The sequence below is a fragment of the Hemibagrus wyckioides genome, linkage group LG16, assembly GCF_019097595.1.
Source record: "Hemibagrus wyckioides isolate EC202008001 linkage group LG16, SWU_Hwy_1.0, whole genome shotgun sequence".
Lineage (NCBI taxonomy): Eukaryota > Metazoa > Chordata > Actinopteri > Siluriformes > Bagridae > Hemibagrus > Hemibagrus wyckioides.
This window is the reverse complement of record NC_080725.1, coordinates 1,838,413-1,857,631: the sequence shown is the minus strand read 5'-3', so window position 1 is coordinate 1,857,631 and position 19,219 is coordinate 1,838,413. Positions and strand designations below refer to the sequence as shown.

Below are 19,219 nucleotides of genomic sequence, written 5' to 3'. Positions count from 1 at the left end.
ACTCTCCACATCAAGTCATCTGAGGTAGCGTGAATGTGTTCGTCTGTCAGGCTAAACCAGTAAAATTTTATGGCAATAAAAAGGACAACTTAGACAGGAGCTGGTTAATTAATCAACATTGTGCATGAAATGATTTATTTATAGAAATAAGTTTAAATTAAATGGAGGTTCCTATAACATCCCCTCTCCTAATATAATATCTTTTCCAATTTTGTTCTAAATTATTAAACTTGTTTTGATTTAGCGTTATATTCAAAGGGGAACTTTTACTTTAAAAATGAATGACCACTGATGGCGCTCTAATATGTAGCTTGTAATTATAATCAAATTATAATTTAATTGTAATTTAATTAAATTGTAATTATAATTACATATTAATTATATTAATATTATAATTAATTAAATATTGATTATTAATTGTAATTATAATCTATAGTGTTTGAATTAATCAACAACACAATGGGCCAAAAGTGTTCTGTCTATATTCTTAAAAGATTTACTTACATTTTTTTAAGCAAGGAGTTTCATGGGATTTATTTTAGGGATAATTCCACAGATTGTTTCAAAGCATACGCTCTTTTTAGAAGTGCATGCGGTTAAATACATTTAAAAAATTATTTTATAAACAAATATAAACACGTTCCTCAGTTCCTGTTTTGTGCTATTTTTAATTTTTTTGCTTTTACTCTATTTCTTACATGCCTGTGAGATATGAATCAGAGTTAAGAAAATGGGAAAGGATATGAAATTCCTCTTCCTTTTGTTTAAAGAATTCATTGGGGTGGAGGCTGATGAGGAGTGCTGCATGGAATATGTTCTGAAAAATCTTTCACAGAACATTCCGGCATTTTACTCTATGAGTTATCTGTAAGATGAATTCAAAACAGACACATGGGACTTGAGACTGAGTATTACTTACGAACACACATCTCCTTGCTCTCATAGAAACCTGGGCAGCACTGAGACTTGCGGCGATACATGGTCTTGTTTCCCCTTCGGTATGCCGTCTTGTAGCTCACCCTGAATCCACAGATTTAGATTGTTAGATTAGATCATGATAATAAAAGAACATTGAAAAATCTTTTTCATAAAAAAATATTTTTGAATATATATTTTTTAAGAAGTACCTGGTGCTAAACATTGTAGTTAAGTTGAAGTGCTATTTTTAACATTGCTGCATTCAGTGAAATGGAATAATGTGCCCTAACCCTGATACAAAGACTATATTATACTAATATACACCAACCAGGCATAACATTATGACCACCTGCCAAATATTGTGTTGGTCCCCCTTTTGCTGCCAGAACAGCCCTGACCCGTCCTGCACTGTGTATTCTGACCCCTTTCTATCAGAACCAGCATTAACTTCTTCAGCAATTTGAGCAACAGTAGCTCGTCTGTTGGATCGGATCACACGGTCCAGCCTTCGTTCCCCACGTGCATCAATGAGCCTTGACCACCCATGACCCTGTCGCCGGTTCACCACTGTTCCTTCCTTGGACCACTTTTGATAGATACTGACCACTGCAGACCGGGAACACCCCACAAGAGCTGCAGTTTTGGAGATGCTCTGATCCAGTGGTCTAGCCATCACAATTTGGTCCTTCATCAAACTCGCTCAAATCCTTACACTTGTCCATTTTTCCTGCTTCTAACATCAACTTTGAGGACAAAATGTTGACTTGCTGCCTAATATATCCCACCCACTAACAGGTGCCATGATGAGGAGATCATCAGTCTTATTCACTTCACCTCTCACTGCTCATAATGTTATGCCTGATCGGTGTATTTGTGTTAAACTAGAGTGCTAATAAATTCTACAATCTGATTGTTCTTTAGCACCTCATTGCTGATTAATTTCTTATAACAGGTTCAGTTTTATTCTTTACATATTCTCCATTTCTTATTCCTAACATAAACAAGACTCATTTTTAAACTGTGTCTGGTTCACCTAGTTATAAAATGAACAATACATTTTTGATGAAATGTTTAATGGAGATACAAAATGCTTAACACTGCGCTTTCTTACCTGTGGCGTGTGCACTTGAACCATGTGAGGATGTCAGTGCAGCTGGTGTAATACACCTGGTCATACGGATGTGCGTAGGACTCCTGCACGGTGACCGAGTAACTGTAAAGAGCAACACAATACACAAAGCGCACGTTACTACGAACACTTCTGTGAACGGTTTATGAAGGTTGTGTGTGGTCCTCTCCTGCACAAGTGGTGAGGATGTTAATGAAGGTATCAGTGTAACGTCTCAGCTTTCACACACTGTACATGGGTGGTCCCCCAATTAAAATCAGTGCAGCTATTAATACGATTCGATAGCGACAAAACTCTCACAAGGTTAAAGCAAAATACTGAGAAGTAATGTAAAAAAAAAACAAAAATGTAATTTACTGTATAGTGTGAATTAGTGAATCGTTCCTAATTGTTCACATCATCAGAATTCCAAAATAATGCAATATGTAAACAGTTACATATACCTAAAGCCTTACAGACAAATTCAATCATTATTTTTTTTATCATTTTTAGTGAAGGATTTGGTTTAAAAACGAGTGCATTTAAACTAATTACTTATGATTTTCCTCTGATTTACATTCATCCTTCCTCGTCATTCTCATCACCCGTCCTTATTTTCTTTACTAGTCTTTGAAATGTCTTGCACATTCTCAAGTCTGATCCTGTCTGCTTAACATATAACCACCAGACTCCTTCTCCTGTCTCCTGCTTTTTGATTCTGACTCATTTTTGCCTCCTGACACTGTTTATGTTATTTGGATGTTTGTTTCTCAATAGAACACATTGCAGATGTAGTCCATGGCTCGTTATTTTGCACAAGAACCAACCCTCGCATTTTGTTTCCCTAGCGTCTGTACTGTGCACATGTAGACTTATGCATTTTCTCATTAGATACGGACCAAATGATGGCCAATGTGCGAACAAATAAAGAATCCTTGGGTGAAACTTGAGTTGTTTGTTTCCCATATCTGTGTGTAGAGTTTCTGGGGGTTTCTTCTGGGTATTCTGGTTTCCTCCCCCAGTCCAAAGACATGTGTTGTAGATTAAGGGGCATAAAATTGTCTGTAGTGTGTGAACGGGTGTGTGATATTCTGGCATCCTTGTCCTTTCTACCAGGCCTTGTGGCTCCTAGGAGAGGCTTTAAATTCCCTGGGACCCAGTAGGATCAGCAGCTCCTGGCATTTTTTACAGTGTGCAGGGATTTCTTCTGAACAGATATGACGAATGTAAGCCTGTAATGGAATGGATGGTTTGTTCGGGCATATTTAGAGGACTATCATTGAGTCAGACAATTTTATCGACACTTCAGTGAAATGTAAGGCAGACTGCTTTAAACACTACAAAGTTATGCCTAATATAATAATAATAAGTTGCTTACTTTTCACGATTGCATAGTGCATTACTGTTTTAATAATTTGTGCCATTTGAAACATCATCAGCAGGCATGAACTGTGGTGACTAATTAGCGGTAAGTACCATCCATTATTAAATGAAGCCGGGCCACACTCACGCTCACACTTCGACAGCCTCCCTCTTCCCGGCCGCTCAGAGCACTGCAGCTGTTACCACGCATTACTCAGTGAAAGTAAATCTATCTGGGAAAGCAGCCTCCACCTTTGTTCTTTTTCAATCTGCTTTAATGGATTCTTGAGTCATTCCTTAATCTGGCTGCGGGAATCTTCTGCCTATTAAAACCTTGTGCGTGTGTGTCCATAGGAGTGGATGCTTGTGAGCTCCTGTGTGTTTTCCTCTGCAGTAGATGTGGAGATAAAGCGAAAGCTAATTCCTTATATCTTAAGCCTAAATATTTATTTGGTATAAACATTTAATTAGGGTTTGTACTTGTGAAATGTGAGCACTTAGTTAGATCATGTTAGCTTATTTCTCTCTTATATTCCCAGTTGTATGCAAACAATCATTTCTTTCTCTTCACTTGTTTTAAATACTGTACCTTGCTCATATGAGAACATTTTCCAAACGTTCTCCGTCAGATGGTTCCATTTAAGAGCAGCATAGTAGCTAAAAACTGCTGCTCCTTTCTTAGTCTTATGCAGGACTAACCGAATAATCTGTGAGATCCACTTGGCGTGAATCACTGCACATCATCATAAATACACTGGTCCTGTATCATTAAGCGATGTAGAGTAATAAAATCTTGCAGTCAGTTCCATAACACTGGCAGCCAGAGTACTGATCTCAGTACTCTCACTCCTAGCGAGATCTCTAGCAGCTGTATTCTGGATCAAGTGATTTTTTTATTGTCATTCCAGAGAGTCCAGTTAGAAGATCATTACAGTAATCAATCCTGATGGAAATAAAAGCATGGGTGAGTTTCTCCAGGTCTGGTGTTTATCACCTTAAGAACATTGTGTTGATGTTCTTTAGGTGATAAAATGCTGATTCTGTAACTGCTTTAATACGACTGATAATACTGATACCAGAGTCCATTAGAACACAGATTTATGAGCCGATTATTTAGGTTTGAAGGCTCTCGAGTCCAGATAGACAGTCTCAGCCTGTCACTGTTAGAGAGAATGTATTCAGCAATGCAGCCTCATTAGGTGCTAAACACACATATATATCTGTGAAATGCTTTAGTGTAGTTTCTTAATGAATAATATAAAGCTTTTATATAATAAAATGTTTTATTTACATTTTCTTTCTATCTTTAAAATAGTTTTTAGCACAACACCTGTAAATAAACTGCAGCTATTACCTGTTAATTTCAGCAAATCATTCAGAAATGCCTATTCTGAGCTTTCACATTAATAAGAAAACATGTCTCTAACCATGAGATTTCACTCACGGAAGTGATCCCGAGAAACGAGGCTTCCTTGTGACTAGTGGGAACACCACTGGGTGAAAGTCACATACTGTTTTTTCCGGGAATGTTATGCCTTGTTTCGGTCTAAGATCACACTTTAGTTACAGTTCACACCGCTAAGGTTAAATTTTACCTGGTAAGGAAATTTATTTGTCATATTACATTTAATAATAAGACAACACAGCAGGTAGGTTGTGCAGGAATTTAACTGTGTGTTATACTAAAGTTTAGGTTTTTGCTTGTGTGTGTGTGTGTGTGTGTGTGTGGGCAGTGGAATTGTGGATGCTGTACCTTTCCCAGTGGCTGCAGACATTAGGGTCCTCCAGGTTCAGAGATGATGTCACTCCCATAAGGCAGCAAGACAAGCCCAGGAGGACAAAGACACAGTGCCACAGGAGGGAGAGCATCATTGTGGGAAATACCTTCAGGCAATAAGAAACATGAAAACACATTAGACAAGTCAAAAGTGTTCTTTCCACCCAGAAACTTCAAAATACCAACCAACATGTATGCCTGTATCTGAATTCAGACATTAGTTTAAATGTCAACAGCCAGATTTCTAGATGATTACGTCGTCACAGCCTCTCATATGCCACACTGTGAAATCTTTTCACTCTTTTCTGGTAACAAGCTTCAGGATCACTAGTTGCAGTCCGAGTGGCTTGCCGCACCTTTATGTTTACAGAAGGAAAACGAAGTGATCTTCCAGAAACACATAGTCAGAGGGTTGAAAATGTTAATGAATTTCTGTCTTTAGTATAGTAAAGTGGTGTTGATGGTGAGGAAATTTGAGCATGTTTACTAATAGGCTCTGGGGTAAGGTCTGTGGATACTTACAAGAGAAAGAAAATCTCATATATTTGAGTAATCCATATTATTTTAGTCACTTTACTGAGACCACTTCAGTCTATACATGAACCAATACTGAAGACAGTGCCAAAAACTGCACCACTGCTCCTTGTATTGTGAAGCATGGAGCTATTTAACATTGCTATGAAATACTGGTAAAGGAGATAAAATAAAATAAAAACATTTCCTAATGAACAAAAATTTTTCATCCTGATACACTGATCAGCCATAACATTATGACCACCTGCCTAATATGGTGTTGGTCCCCCCTTTTGCTGCCAAAACAGCCCTGACCCGTCCTGCACTGTGTGTTCTGACCTCTTTCTATCAGAACCAGCATCCCGATGTTGGATCGGATCACACGGTCCAGCCTTCGCCCCCCATGTGCATCAATGAGCCTTGACCGCCCATGACCCTGTCTCCGGTTCACCACTGTTCCTTCCTTGGACCACTTTTGATAGATACTGACCACTGCAGACCGGGAACACCCCACAAGAGCTGCAGTTTTGGAGATGCTCTGATCCAGTGGTCTAGCCATCACAATTTGGCCCTTCATCAAACTCGAGCTTCATCAAACGGGCCAGCTTTTGCTCCCCAAAGGTGTTTTAGTGGAGTTGAGGTCAGGACTGGGACCGCTCGTGTTCTTCCACATCACCATGTTTATGGATCTCCCTTTGTGCACTGGAGCATTGTCATGCTGTAACATGTTTGGGCCTCTTAGCTCCATACAGTATGGGTGTAAAGCTAATAATTTTTTTCCATATAGTGATAAAAATAAAAATCTATTACACTCTGAAAAAGGGTCCTGGAAAAACAGACATAAAAGAAAGTCTAACCAAATCTGATTTGTATTATTATGCACAAAGTAATATTTATACAGACCTTTACTATATCCAAAAAGTGCCTTTAGGTTTCCTTTTTACAGTTTAAAAGCAACTGGATTTCTTTACTCTGTACTGGGAAGTGATTTTTCTATCATTTTAAACCTTCTAATCATTCCAAACATATGTTTTTTTGTGTTTTGGGGGATTTTTTTAGCTAATGCTCTATTGAAGAGTATTCGTCTCTTCTGTGCATTAGTCATACTTTCTCAACCTCCGTGTTTTGACTCTTTACCAGCTCCTTGTTTCTCCTTCAGCAGCGTCACTCAGTCCGATCATCATTTAAGAATCTAAATCCCACTACGAAATATGGATTTCAATTCTGTACGAAAGGGCATTAAACATCTGCCTTTCATTAACTCAAACTGAGCCAGATTGTCATATTATGTTTCTGTGAATAATCTGTCTAGGACCAGAAAGACAACACTGGAGGAACTTGTGTATGAAGATTTAAGGTACAATCCCTATAGAATCATGGTGAGGGAAAGAAACGAGTGACGTTTTGATCGTCAAAATACGGACACTCTATAGGTTAAAATATTGAACAAAATTTTTCTTGAGTAGTTTTCTCGTGTAGTATTTCTTCTGCAAAATACTGGTTTTAAAATGATCAGCATCCCATGGTTATTATTTGCAAGTACTTCCCCAGTGGAGAATAAGACCTCTGAGCCAATATTTACGTTCAAGTGTTAAGAAGGCACAACGTTTCAAGGTCATTTATACACTTAAACTGGTCAATGTGAATTACTCTCTATAATTCAGATCTCAGGTTCAAATCCATCGTGTTGAAAGCATGTTTGCTGTCATTCACTTGTTAAAATATCCAGTCTTCGTCCTAATTTACTCTTGGCCAGTTCCCACTTACTGGCCAGCTCTGTACTATCACATGACACCTACCAAAAAGGGAAGGTTTAAGGCCAACACGTTTCCTCTAAGAAAGGTCAATCGCATCTTTTTAAAATGATGTACATGCTGCATAACATACACAAACACACACACACACACACACACAGAGAGAGAGAGAGAGAGAGAGAGAGAGAGGAAAGTGTTATTTACCTTCTAAACACAAATAAGGCCATAACAAGAAGTCAGGAACAGTTAGAAAGGAATTGAAGCTTGAGTGTAGTTTCTAGAAAGCACATTGGAGTAATTCTTATGATTCTTTTTCTTATGACGTTCACTCAAAGCTTTTTTGCTGTGAACAAAACCCAAAGCCACTGTATCAAGATCTTTCAGCCCAAACCCTGGTGCCTCTGCCAGAAGGCGAAGATTTCACCCTTGAAAGGCAGGAAGCCTTGTGTTCAGTAAACCGACAAGAGACAGACCTAGTTGCTTCCAACTTCCCATAGCTTTCCCAAATTTCCTCGCTGTGGGATCCCCCAAAAATGTCTCAACATACACCATCTTATTATGGGTTTCCTAAATTGTGATAGGCAAAACATTGCTACATTTACAGTATGCTGAAGTCAATAGCAAGCCCAGGAAGAATAACCAAGCTACTATTTATATGTGTGCTTGTATTCAGTCATCTTTAAATAAAAAGAGCAACCATTCACAAATATAGTGAAGGCACATTTAGGATTTTGCAATCAAATTGTTTTCTGTAACAGATGTGTTCAAAGTATATAGTTGCATGCAATCGATCCCCTTCATCCTGCGCTTTTTACTCGTGTGATTGACAGGACAGTGTGGCGGTCGAGGCTGTGCTGACAATGGCTGCTTTGCTGCCAGCCGAGCCACATGTCATTAACACACTGGCACTGCTTTGTCTCAGATCTCTCTCTTTCTCTCTCTCCCTCTTTCTCTCTTTCTCTCTCTCTCTCTCTCTCTCTCTCTCTCTCTCAGCTAACAGCAATCCTGAAACCAGGCCGCTTTCTCTCACCGAACAAATTCCTCCTGTTGGACTGATAGAGCTGAAACAAAGCTCTTCTGCCATCAACAGTCGCGTCACACTCAGCCGGCTATGCTAGGTTCAGAAAAACAGCTTGAATGAGATAAACTAGGGGAAAAAAGGGAAAAAAAACAAAACACAAAAACAAATTATAGCTGAAAAAGTTTACCATTCGTTTTGTTTTTTTGTTTGTTTTTTTCCAGAATCTGCAGTTATCTAGATTTTATTATACAAGGTATTCGGTAAGCACAAAGTTCCTGTTGACTCCAGGCCCAGGTTAAGTTAGAACATGTATTACCAGCAGTTAGAATTAGCTAGATGCTAAATCGTCTGCAACACACACCCGTTGATACGTTTTGCACGTTTGTAGGCAACACGATTAGCCATTTCAACAGTAAGTCCTGGTCATTCTGTGGTAGAGATCATGTATCATTTAATAAAAACTTTTATGGTCAACACTGACAGGAACACAACGCTAGCATCCCAAGCTAACATAAACAAGTGTTTGAGTGAAAATGTATATTCAAACAGATGTAATCCACATGCAAAAATCACCCAGGAGTCTTCCGGTGTACTTAGAACAACAAGGAACAAGATCTCTTTTTTTTAAATCATTCCCAGTGTTCTAGACACATTTCCAACACTTTCACTGCATCTCATTTACTCAGCAACTGTTCTCCAGGCACTTTATCTGCTTAGCATGCAAAACTTTACCAGACCAGTTTCCTCTGATCTTTGGTTTCATGTTACTACAATAGCAGCAACCCAGTGACACCACAAGCAGTAAGGTTTTTACAGCGCGAGTCTCTGAGTGGGTCTAACAGACAAGAAAGAGTGAAGAGTATGCGACCGGTCTCCTCTCCACATTTTGAATGGAAGCAGCAGCGCTTGCCCTGCTCTGGTTTCACCTAACTGGCTGGACACAGCTGCAGACGCAAAGCCCTCCAACAACTGGGAGGTCACACAAACAAGGGTGCTGCTGTGGTGTCTGAAAAGGCCCATACACACCACACTAGGGCGCCTGAAGGAGGGGATTTTGGGACTACACAGAACTGAAGCCCTAAATCTAACCAAGGTCCATTTATGAGCAGAGATTGTGCGCTCTGAAGTGTTTCCAAGCTCAGCCAAAGGGGGCGAATGGAACATCCCCAAATATTTGCTCTCTAACACGACCGCTGCACTCTGATGAGTATCAGTGTTGGCCTATTCAAACACATGTAGATGATATCTCATTCAATGTGAAGGAAATAGCCCCATTAATAGACTTAATCACCTTATTAAAGTTGCAAACAAACAATGTTCTGTTTTATTTAAGTTTTATCTCAAGCATGAGAAGAATGTTTGTTTGTAAAAACAAAACACTTTATAAGACATGTTATAAAAACCTAGACTTCCTCTCATATTCATTTATCTTTCTGTACTTTCTCTACACTTTAGTACTCATATCTGTTATATAAACATGTATTTTTTTTTAATTATTCTTTCTTACACTATATTGCCAAAAGTTTTGGGACACCCCTCCAAATCATTGAGTTCAGGTGTTGTTTTTCAGGGGTTGGGCTCGGCCCCTTAGTTCCAGTGAAAGGAACTCTTAATGCTTCAGCTTCATACCAAGACATTTTGGACAATTTCATGCTCTTCGTGTGAACAGTTTGGGGATGACCCCTTCCTGTTCCAACATGACTGTACACCAGTGACCAAAGCAAGGTCCATAAAGACATGGATGAGTGAGTTTGGTGTGGAGGAACTTGACTGGCCTGCACAGAGTCCTGACCTCAACCCCATAGAACACCTTTGGGATGAATTAGAGCGGAGACTGTGAGCCAGACCTTCTCGTCCAACATCACTGTCTGACCTCACAAATGCGCTTTTACAGGAATGGTCAAAAATTCCCATAAACACACTCCTGAACCTTGTGGAAAGCCTTCCCAGAAGAGTTGAAGCTGTTATAACTGCAAAGGGTGGGACAACTCCATATTACATTCATGTGCAGGTAAAGGCAGATGTCCCAAAACTTTTGCCAACATAGTGTATCTGTACACTGTTCTTGAGTATAAAATCTCTTAAATATACACTATAATGAACAATGTTATTTCTTGAAAAAAGTTCACAAACTCTAAGAGGTTCTTCAGCTTGGTCTTCTTGAAGAACCCATGTTAGATGTAGAACACTACACAAAAGGGTGTTTCAAGTAGAACCCCTTTCCAAACTTGAAGCATTAGTAACCTTTAGAAGAACCTAAAGATCCCTTGAGAAACCCTTTAACTGATTCTTTCCCTTTAACAGGTTCCTTGGCTGTTAACAGTTCCATTTTGGAAAGTGTTTCTACTTTGCAACAAGAAAACCTTCTCTGAATCTATTAAATATGCTCTGTAGCTGTTAATGCACCAACACTACAATGCCCTCTCACATCTGTTGGAAAGATCTACACACATTACAAGATTCATCCAGGAATGCTAATTTGAAGCCCAGTGGGAAGTTTAGTCCAGTCAAAACATTTTCATATTCAGACTTTCTATATTAGCACAGAACTCTAAAATGAGCAAAAACAGAAACCAGATCTATATTTCTATTCAAAAAATATAAACCGTAGCATTAGAAGCTCAGGGTTAGATGAGATGTTGATATATGGGATCTGATCAGTAAGAATGTGTTGATTTTAACAATCATGTGGTTATATTTCAAATTTGTTTTTTTTTTATTCTAAAACATTATCATTTCTATAGAAACTGCTCTGCTCATTCGCAAAGATTACTACAATCTAACGCTAATAATAAACAGATTTTTAGAGTTGTTTAACCAAAGACAAAGCTATAATTGTTGATAGGACACTTTGTAACAGGCAGCTTTGTAACTGAAGGAGTTTCTTTCTGATACTTTGTGCCTCTCAATAAAAAGATAAGCTGCTTTTCTTCTCGTATGAACTTCAGGAGAGACAAAAAAAAGAGATGCTTGTGAGGAAATGAGTGTTTATATATGTTAGAACATGAGGGATAACAGGAAACATAGCTATTGAAAATTATCATATATTCAAATCTATATGTGACATATTTATTTGCCAAGTGGATGTGGTATAAGAGCACTAACAGACTTGATGTGGAAAATATCATGGTAACCATAACACTGCATTGCACTGCGTCACCCCATAACTGATTATTTTGCTATAAGAGCAACACAGCTCTCAGACAGAGCAGGTTCACCTTTCACCTGCTGTATTTAGCGGATCGTCAGCACACCTTTTATAAAACACTACCATATGTTGAGTCGAGATTCTATCACATACATACTTGTGTATCCTTGGTGCAATGGGTGTGTGATCGAAGGCAAGTGAGACAGTTGATTAGAAAGTTTACTCGTCATGCCAGTGGGAATCTGTCCAATCTGCTATGGATAAAACTACAGTGTAAAAGGTCCTGCTAAACATTTGTTCGACATGTTGGTAACAGAAGCAGGTGTAACCCCGAGCCACATTTCTGCTCCAAAAAATTCACCCAGTATAATTAGTTTTCAAGTCACAGGCTGCGCTCTGCCTGAGCTTTTCAGAGCATGCAAGCAGGGAAGGAGGGGTTGTCCATGGGTAAAGCCACTCAGGGGGCTAATTAAAAACTCAACAGAATGCTGCATTAAACTGCACTCTCTCCAAACTGTCCTCAGCTCTCTCTTTTTATGGGGACAGGTGGTGCCTTGGGCATGTGTCATGATGAAATGAGATTCTTTCCCTCCAAAGCCATCAAATGTCCCTTTTTTTGGAACTGCTTGAATCATTTGAAACGTTCGGGTGCTGATGTCGGGTTTACAACCGTCCAGCGATGGGCCCACCTCAACAGTGCCCCAAAAGATTATTTCAAATAAAGTCTGAGCTATGCTCTATGCTTCCGCTCTGAAGTGAAATCTCAAATTTCATGAGCATGTGCTTTATCGATGCCAGCGTGAGGATATGGTTTTACCAAATGTTATGTCTCAATCCGGGGCCTCCAGACAAGTGTAAGCTGGAGACTGTGAGTGGATCTGGAATTGAGTGTTGTGTCTACCAGACCCATAAACATCATGTCTTCGACCCTTAAGAACCCTAGAAGAGCCTGGGGAGGAAATACAGGATTACCCACTCTACATGTAAGTGGCTTCTGACAGAATCTTGAGAACAGAAGCAAGAGCTTGTTTCTTCTCAGCACTAGTAATACAGGTCTATTATTTACCAGGGTGACGTCTGTAATACAATATTTGCAAGGCTTCTCCAAAATGATTACGTTCAGACGGCAATTGATTCATTTAAGACAAGCAAGTTTCTAAACAGTTTATATCACAATGAACTAAGATGTACAATGTTGGATTATTAATCAATTTACAGAACACTAAACTGCATGGTATTGTGTTAATGTCATCATTTTTGCTATTTTATCCATTTTCGTTGCTTAACTTTATCTATAAGGCAAAGATGAATTCAATAATAATTTAATATTGAATAACATACAATGACATACTCTGGGAGCATTAACCATTTTCACCACTAAATCAATAACCAGTGAAATGGTTCTTAGTGGTTCTGTCTAGAAACCCTTTTCAAGGGCTTGACTGAGAGACAAAATGGAAAGGAAAAGATTTCTAGATTAAAACTATGGTATACAAAATATTTTACAATAGATAAGTCATCTTTCTGGACAAGAAAATGATCAGATCCCAATATTTTGGTGGTTGTGTTTTTTTTTGGGCCGGAGTGTCGCAATGGTACTTTTTTTATATTGTTCTTCACAAATTTCCTATAATATACATCCATCCATTTTCTGTACCACTTTTGACCTACACAGGGTCACACAGAGCCTGGAGCCAATCCCAGGGGACTCGGGGCATAAGGCGGGGGACACGGGGTGCTGATCCATTATAAGGCTCAATCGCGCACACACACAACTGTTCCCACACTATGGACAATATTCTGATTCCAATCAGCCTACAACTCAAGTCTTTGGAATAAAACCGGAGTACCTGGAGGAAACCCCTGAAAAACATGAAAGTACATGCAAACTCCACATACACAGGGTGGAGGCAGTAATCAAACCCCCAGTGGTGCAAAGCAAACATGCCACCGTGACCCTGATTTTCTAGTGAGGCCAATAAAGTAAAAATATATCTGCCATTTTAAAACTTGGAATGTTATTTAAAGCAGGCTCTTGTTTGTTAAGGACATGTGCACTGTTAAATCTTGCATTTTCGCATCATAAATATCTTGCATCAGATAGTAGATACACTATATTGACAAAAGTTTTGGGACACCCCTCCATATCATTGAGTTCAGGTGTTGTTTTTCAGGGGTTGGGCTCGGCCCCTTAGTTCCAGTGAAAGGAACTCTTAATGCTTCAGCTTCATACCAAGACATTTTGGGCAATTTCATGCTCTCAACTTTGTGAGTTTGGGGATGACCCCTTCCTGTTCCAACATGACTGTACACCAGTGACCAAAGCAAGGTCCATAAAGACATGGATGAGTGAGTTTGGTGTGGAGGAACTTGACTGGCCTGCACAGAGTCCTGACCTCAACCCCATAGAACACCTTTGGGATGAATTAGAGCGGAGACTGCTTCCTCTAGAAGCGCATTTGTGAGGTCAGGCACTGATGTTGGACAAGAAGGTCTGGCTCACAGTCTCCACTCTAATTCATCCCAAAGGTGTTCTATGGGGTTGAGGTCAGGACTCTGTGCAGGCCAGTCAAGGGGTCATCCCCAAACTGTTCACACGAAGAGCATGAAATTGTCCAAAATGTCTTGGTATGAAGCTGAAGCATTAAGAGTTCCTTTCACTGGAACTAAGGAGCCGAGCCCAACCCCTGAAAAACAACACCTGAATTCAGTGACTTGGAGGGGTGTCCCAAAACTTTTGGCAATATAGTGTATCTGTATCTGCAGTATGAACTAGTTATAAACTTGAAGACTGAGATTTGAAGAAGACATTATCATTCACCTCTGAATGGTTTTAGGGTTTGGTCTGAAGAATGGTTCGAGTAGATTCGGTTTATTTTTAAGCCGTTGTGTCCGTACAGTCAAGGACAACACCAAGGAAATACTTCAGACTTTCCTTCAGACTGTGTGAGTACTGGAGCATGGTTTAACAACTTAAATACACACTAAAATTCTTCTCCATAACATCAGTGAAGCATCAAACCACCAAAGCCCATACATGGTAACCAGCGTTTTGGGGTTTTTGTTTTTATCTAGTGAGAGAATCAGGGCAGAGCTCTGCATTACTATGGCACTGGAGGTTGCTGGTTTCCCACACCGTTGACTAAAGCAGCCAGTAAACACAGCAATGTGTGCCTGTCAGTCAGACATCTCACTGAGCACTCCCAAAACACATCTGTCTTTGTGAAGTTAAAGAGACAACAAAATTCTGCTGATTTTTCAGATCCAGAACTCTGTGTGTGTGAATAAAGTGAAACCACTGGAGTTGGCATGCACTACATTCCACGCTATTCGGAGTTCACAGCTGTCCATAGTCACTCAATATAACTGCACACATCTCCCACTCTGACAATTCGGTATTCTTTTTATTTATTTAGCCTTAAAGCTTGCTCTAAACATATTTCTGCTAGCCATAACTCCAGATTTTCACTCATTTTTCGATGTGTAAGCAGTAAGAGTGCTTCAGAATGTGTGTGTGTGTGTGTGTGTGTAGAATTCCACAGATTTAAAACAAGAAGCAAAATAAAGTGAAACAGTCTGGCATATTTTTATCTACCAGAAGATGGTAAACTGACGCTCCGTGATGGCAAGCCCTTTAATTATACCATGGCATAATCCTGTTTTTATTGCAACCATCTGGAGCAAAGTACCACTCCCAAAAACAAACATCATGCTACAATAATAAAACTCTATTGGTCAAGATATTATAACAAAAACACAGCATCCTTTCACAACAAACACTCTTAATGAAGCTGAAAAATAGAAAGTTTGTAGAAATTGGAGCTACATTCAACATACACTGATCAGCCATAACATTATGACCGCCTGTCTAATATTGTGTTGGTCCCCCTTTTGCTGCCCAAACAGCCCTGACCCGTCCTGCACTGTGTATTCTGACACCTTTCTATCAGAACCAGCATTAACTTCTTCAGCAATTTGAGCAACAGTAGCTCGTCTGTTGGATCGGATCACACGGGCCAGCCTTCTCTCCCCATGTGCAGCAATGAGCCTTGACCGCCCATGACCCTGTCACCGGTTCACCACTGTTCCTTCCTTGGACCACTTTTGATAGATACTGACCACTGCAGACCGGGAACACCCCACAAGAGCTGCAGTTCTGGAGATGCTCTGATCCAGTGGTCTAGCCATCACAATTTGGTCCTTCATCAAACTCGCTCAAATCCTTACACTTGTCCATTTTTCCTGCTTCTAACATCAACTTTGAGGACAAAATGTTGACTTGCTGCCTAATATATCCCACCCACTAACAGGTGCCATGATGAGGAGATACTCAGTCTTATTCACTTCACCTCTCACTGATCATAATGTTATGCCCGATCAGTGTATATTTGCAGTTGCACACATCATTCTATCCACCCACTTAACAATATGTCTACCTTTGGCAGATCCAGAACAATTTACAATCTATTGCATGTAATATATCTAAGCAATTAAGAGTTAAGGGTCTTGCACAAGAGCCCAAGACCTGGGATTTGACCTCACAATGTACCGATCAGTAGTCCAACACATTAAACACTAAGCTACCACATCCTATGTCTAGAGAAGTGTATAAAAATGCACTCTACACAAACCAGCGGAGCATTTTCAAAGCAGATATAAAACCTTCTGATCCAAGCCGAGAGTAAGCAGAGCGAGCCGATTAAAGAACGCAGTGACTGTTGATGAAAGATCATGCAGCCACACTTGTTTAAATGTGCTTGGTTAGAAAATTGCACCACTTTTGTTTCCAAAAATGTGCACGCTTAAAATGACAGTCTGATGACTTACTTATGTACAGATGTATGAATGCACTGCTCACTTCACATCATTTTAAAACGCAGTTTGAGCATTTATTTCAGGTTTTCTAAATTCCATCTCACACTCAAGAGCGCATGATGTATAATCGAACAGCATGAGCTTTAGCCCGTGGACAGACAGTCGGCTTCTCCATTCAAACCAGTCACATGACCGTGGATCCCACAGAGGGACAAAGCGCACCACAGCAGGAACTCTTCACTTCTAGTGCCAAGCTCTAAGGACACTGGCAACACTTCCTGCATGTAAACAGTTCTGCCCTACAGGACTGACTGGCATTGCTTAACTCACTGATGTCTAACACATCTTAGCTGTTAATTCTACAGTCTACATCCAAACTGTGACGAGGTGCAGAGCCGGACATTTCCGAATGTAAACTAGGAGAAAGCTTCACTAGAACAAACAAGTAGTGTGGAAATTTATTTAGTGCAGAAGTGAAAATCTCTCATGTCCATTATGTTTTTCTACACAAATCTCTATACACAGAAATGAAAATTTTCAGTTACAGCATCTTATGGACTAATAATATTTGTAAAAACAAATGTCTTGTGCCTTCAAGAACCTTTCTAAAACTTTCTAAAATAATAATAATAATAATAATAATAATAATAACAATAATTATTATTATTAATAATAATAATAATATTTCTTTTTTTATATATAGAAAACTTTGTGTTTTACCTCAATTGCTTCAAGTATGTTAGATTAGGCCTACTTCATGTTCAAAAAATACATAATAATTTGATTATAATAATTATTATTTCTAACCTTTAATTGTATGCACAAAAGGGTCATAACGTGATTTTAAATGCAATTTAAATAATTCCCCAAAGTGACTGAAGAAATGAAGAGCTTTTTTCAAACGTCTAACAAACAGAAATTCCCCTTTAGTGCAAAAATAAACAAACAAACAAACAAATAAATAAAATGGCATATTTAAACACATGCAAATTTACCGCCTCTTCAAATCACGTAACCCAATAAACATACACCATATTGAAACATTAATAAACATAATCAGCAAAAAAAAAATAAAACACATGAAGATTACAAGCCAGTGAGAAAAAACTCACCAGTTCTATGCGAAAGTACCAACTCGGTCCAAACTCATGGATCCGCTTTGAGGCGCGCGCGCACTGCGGTCAAAGTTTCTAAGATGAGAGTTTCCTCAAAATATGCGTTCACACTTCCACTTCCAGGGATTGTTAACTAAAGTTAAAGGCTATGGGTCTGGTAAAGCGATGAGACATGGAGGTGTTTTCAGAAGAAGAAACACAGAAATCCTGTAAGCATCTCCTGACCTGCAGCAGGACAGAGCGCGTGAGGTGCAGTGTGGAGCTCGAGACTCAGAGCAGCACGGTTAATTAGCATAGCAATGGAGAGGAGGAGGAGAACCACTTAAACTTGGAGTCCTGAGTGGAGAAAAGCCATTTTAAGGGCTCATGTTCTCCAACTTTTCATACAGAACAAGCTATATGTTCCATTTATCACTATTAACCACTTTATCACTGTGTTAGATTATCTCATCTACATTGTCTAACCGCACGGCACGCGCCAAGGAAATATGTTTAATCACATGTATCGAATATTTTTTAACACATGTATCGATCGAATAATATATGTATATATATATATATATATATATATATATATATATATATATATATATAACAACTGTTTGACGTGATTTTGCAAATGCTTTGTATTTTACAGGCTTAAAAAAAATCTGAAACTGTCTTTTCAAGTAGTTTGTTTGAAAATGAGGAGATAGCCACCTAGTGTCCAAATAGTGTAAATTACTAAAATAATAATAATAATAATAATAATAATAATAATAATAATAATGGCTACAAAACAGTGTGAGACCGGCCATGCTGTATGGTTTAGAGGCAGTGTCACTGAGGAAGAGACAGGAGTCAGAGCTGGAGGTAGCAGAGCTGAAGATGTTGAGGTTCTCTTTGGGAGTGACACGGTTGGACAGGATTAGGAACGAATCCATCAGAGGGACAGCTCATGTTGGACGTTTGGGGGACAAAGTTAGGGAGGACAGATTAAGATGGTTTGGACATGTTCAGAGGAGGGAGAGTGAGTATATCGGTAGGAGAATGTTGGACATGGAGCTGCCAGGCAGGAGGCAAAGAGGAAGGCCAAAGAGGAGGAATATGGATGGAATAAATGGATATGAAGCTAGTGGGTGTAAGTGTTGAGGATGCAGAAGATAGAGATAGGTGGAGAGAGATGATTCGCTGTGGAGACCCCTGAACGGAAAAACCCACAGAAGAAGATGAAGAATAAAATAATAATGGCGCCACCTAGTGTCCAAATAGTGTAAAGTACTAAAATAATAATGGCAATTATTTTGTTGGAAATCATTAGAATAATTAGAATTAAGATACAATAAACACTATATCAACTGTAGCTTAGCAATTATCAAGCCATTAAAAAAACAATATTTAATTTCCAGACTATGTGACGTATTTTGGTATAACAAAAGGATTAGGCTTTAAGTCTAGGTATGGAAGTGGAGGAAATCTGACATTGTGAGTAAAATTAAATATTAGAGACAGTAGCTTTTGTGTCAGTTGAATGAATACAACACATATTTTATACTATCATAGCCGGAAGTCCGTTTTGTTGATCTTTTTTTAAAACACAAAATAAAATATTCAGAATTTCCACACGTATGTCTCTTGTGTATAACAAAATAAATCATGCACAGGATAGTTTTTGCGTTAACGTTCTTAATAAAAACAGATTGAAGATG

The 19,219-nt window shown here is 39.0% G+C and overlaps 1 protein-coding gene across 1 annotated transcript in view; it reads right to left on the bottom strand.

Moving 5' to 3' along the window:
* megf10 (multiple EGF-like-domains 10) overlaps positions 1-17,811 on the bottom strand; it is a 56,951-nt gene extending 39,140 nt beyond the window's left edge. The window contains exons 1-4 of the mRNA XM_058412711.1: positions 17,529-17,811; positions 5,142-5,272; positions 2,030-2,131; positions 920-1,020 (exon numbers count right to left, since the gene is read on the bottom strand). Coding sequence (XP_058268694.1) covers positions 920-1,020; positions 2,030-2,131; positions 5,142-5,260 — 322 coding nt within the window. The 5' untranslated portion in view covers positions 5,261-5,272; positions 17,529-17,811. The remainder of the gene's footprint in view (positions 1-919; positions 1,021-2,029; positions 2,132-5,141; positions 5,273-17,528) is intronic.
* Positions 17,812-19,219: the final 1,408 nt, after the last annotated feature.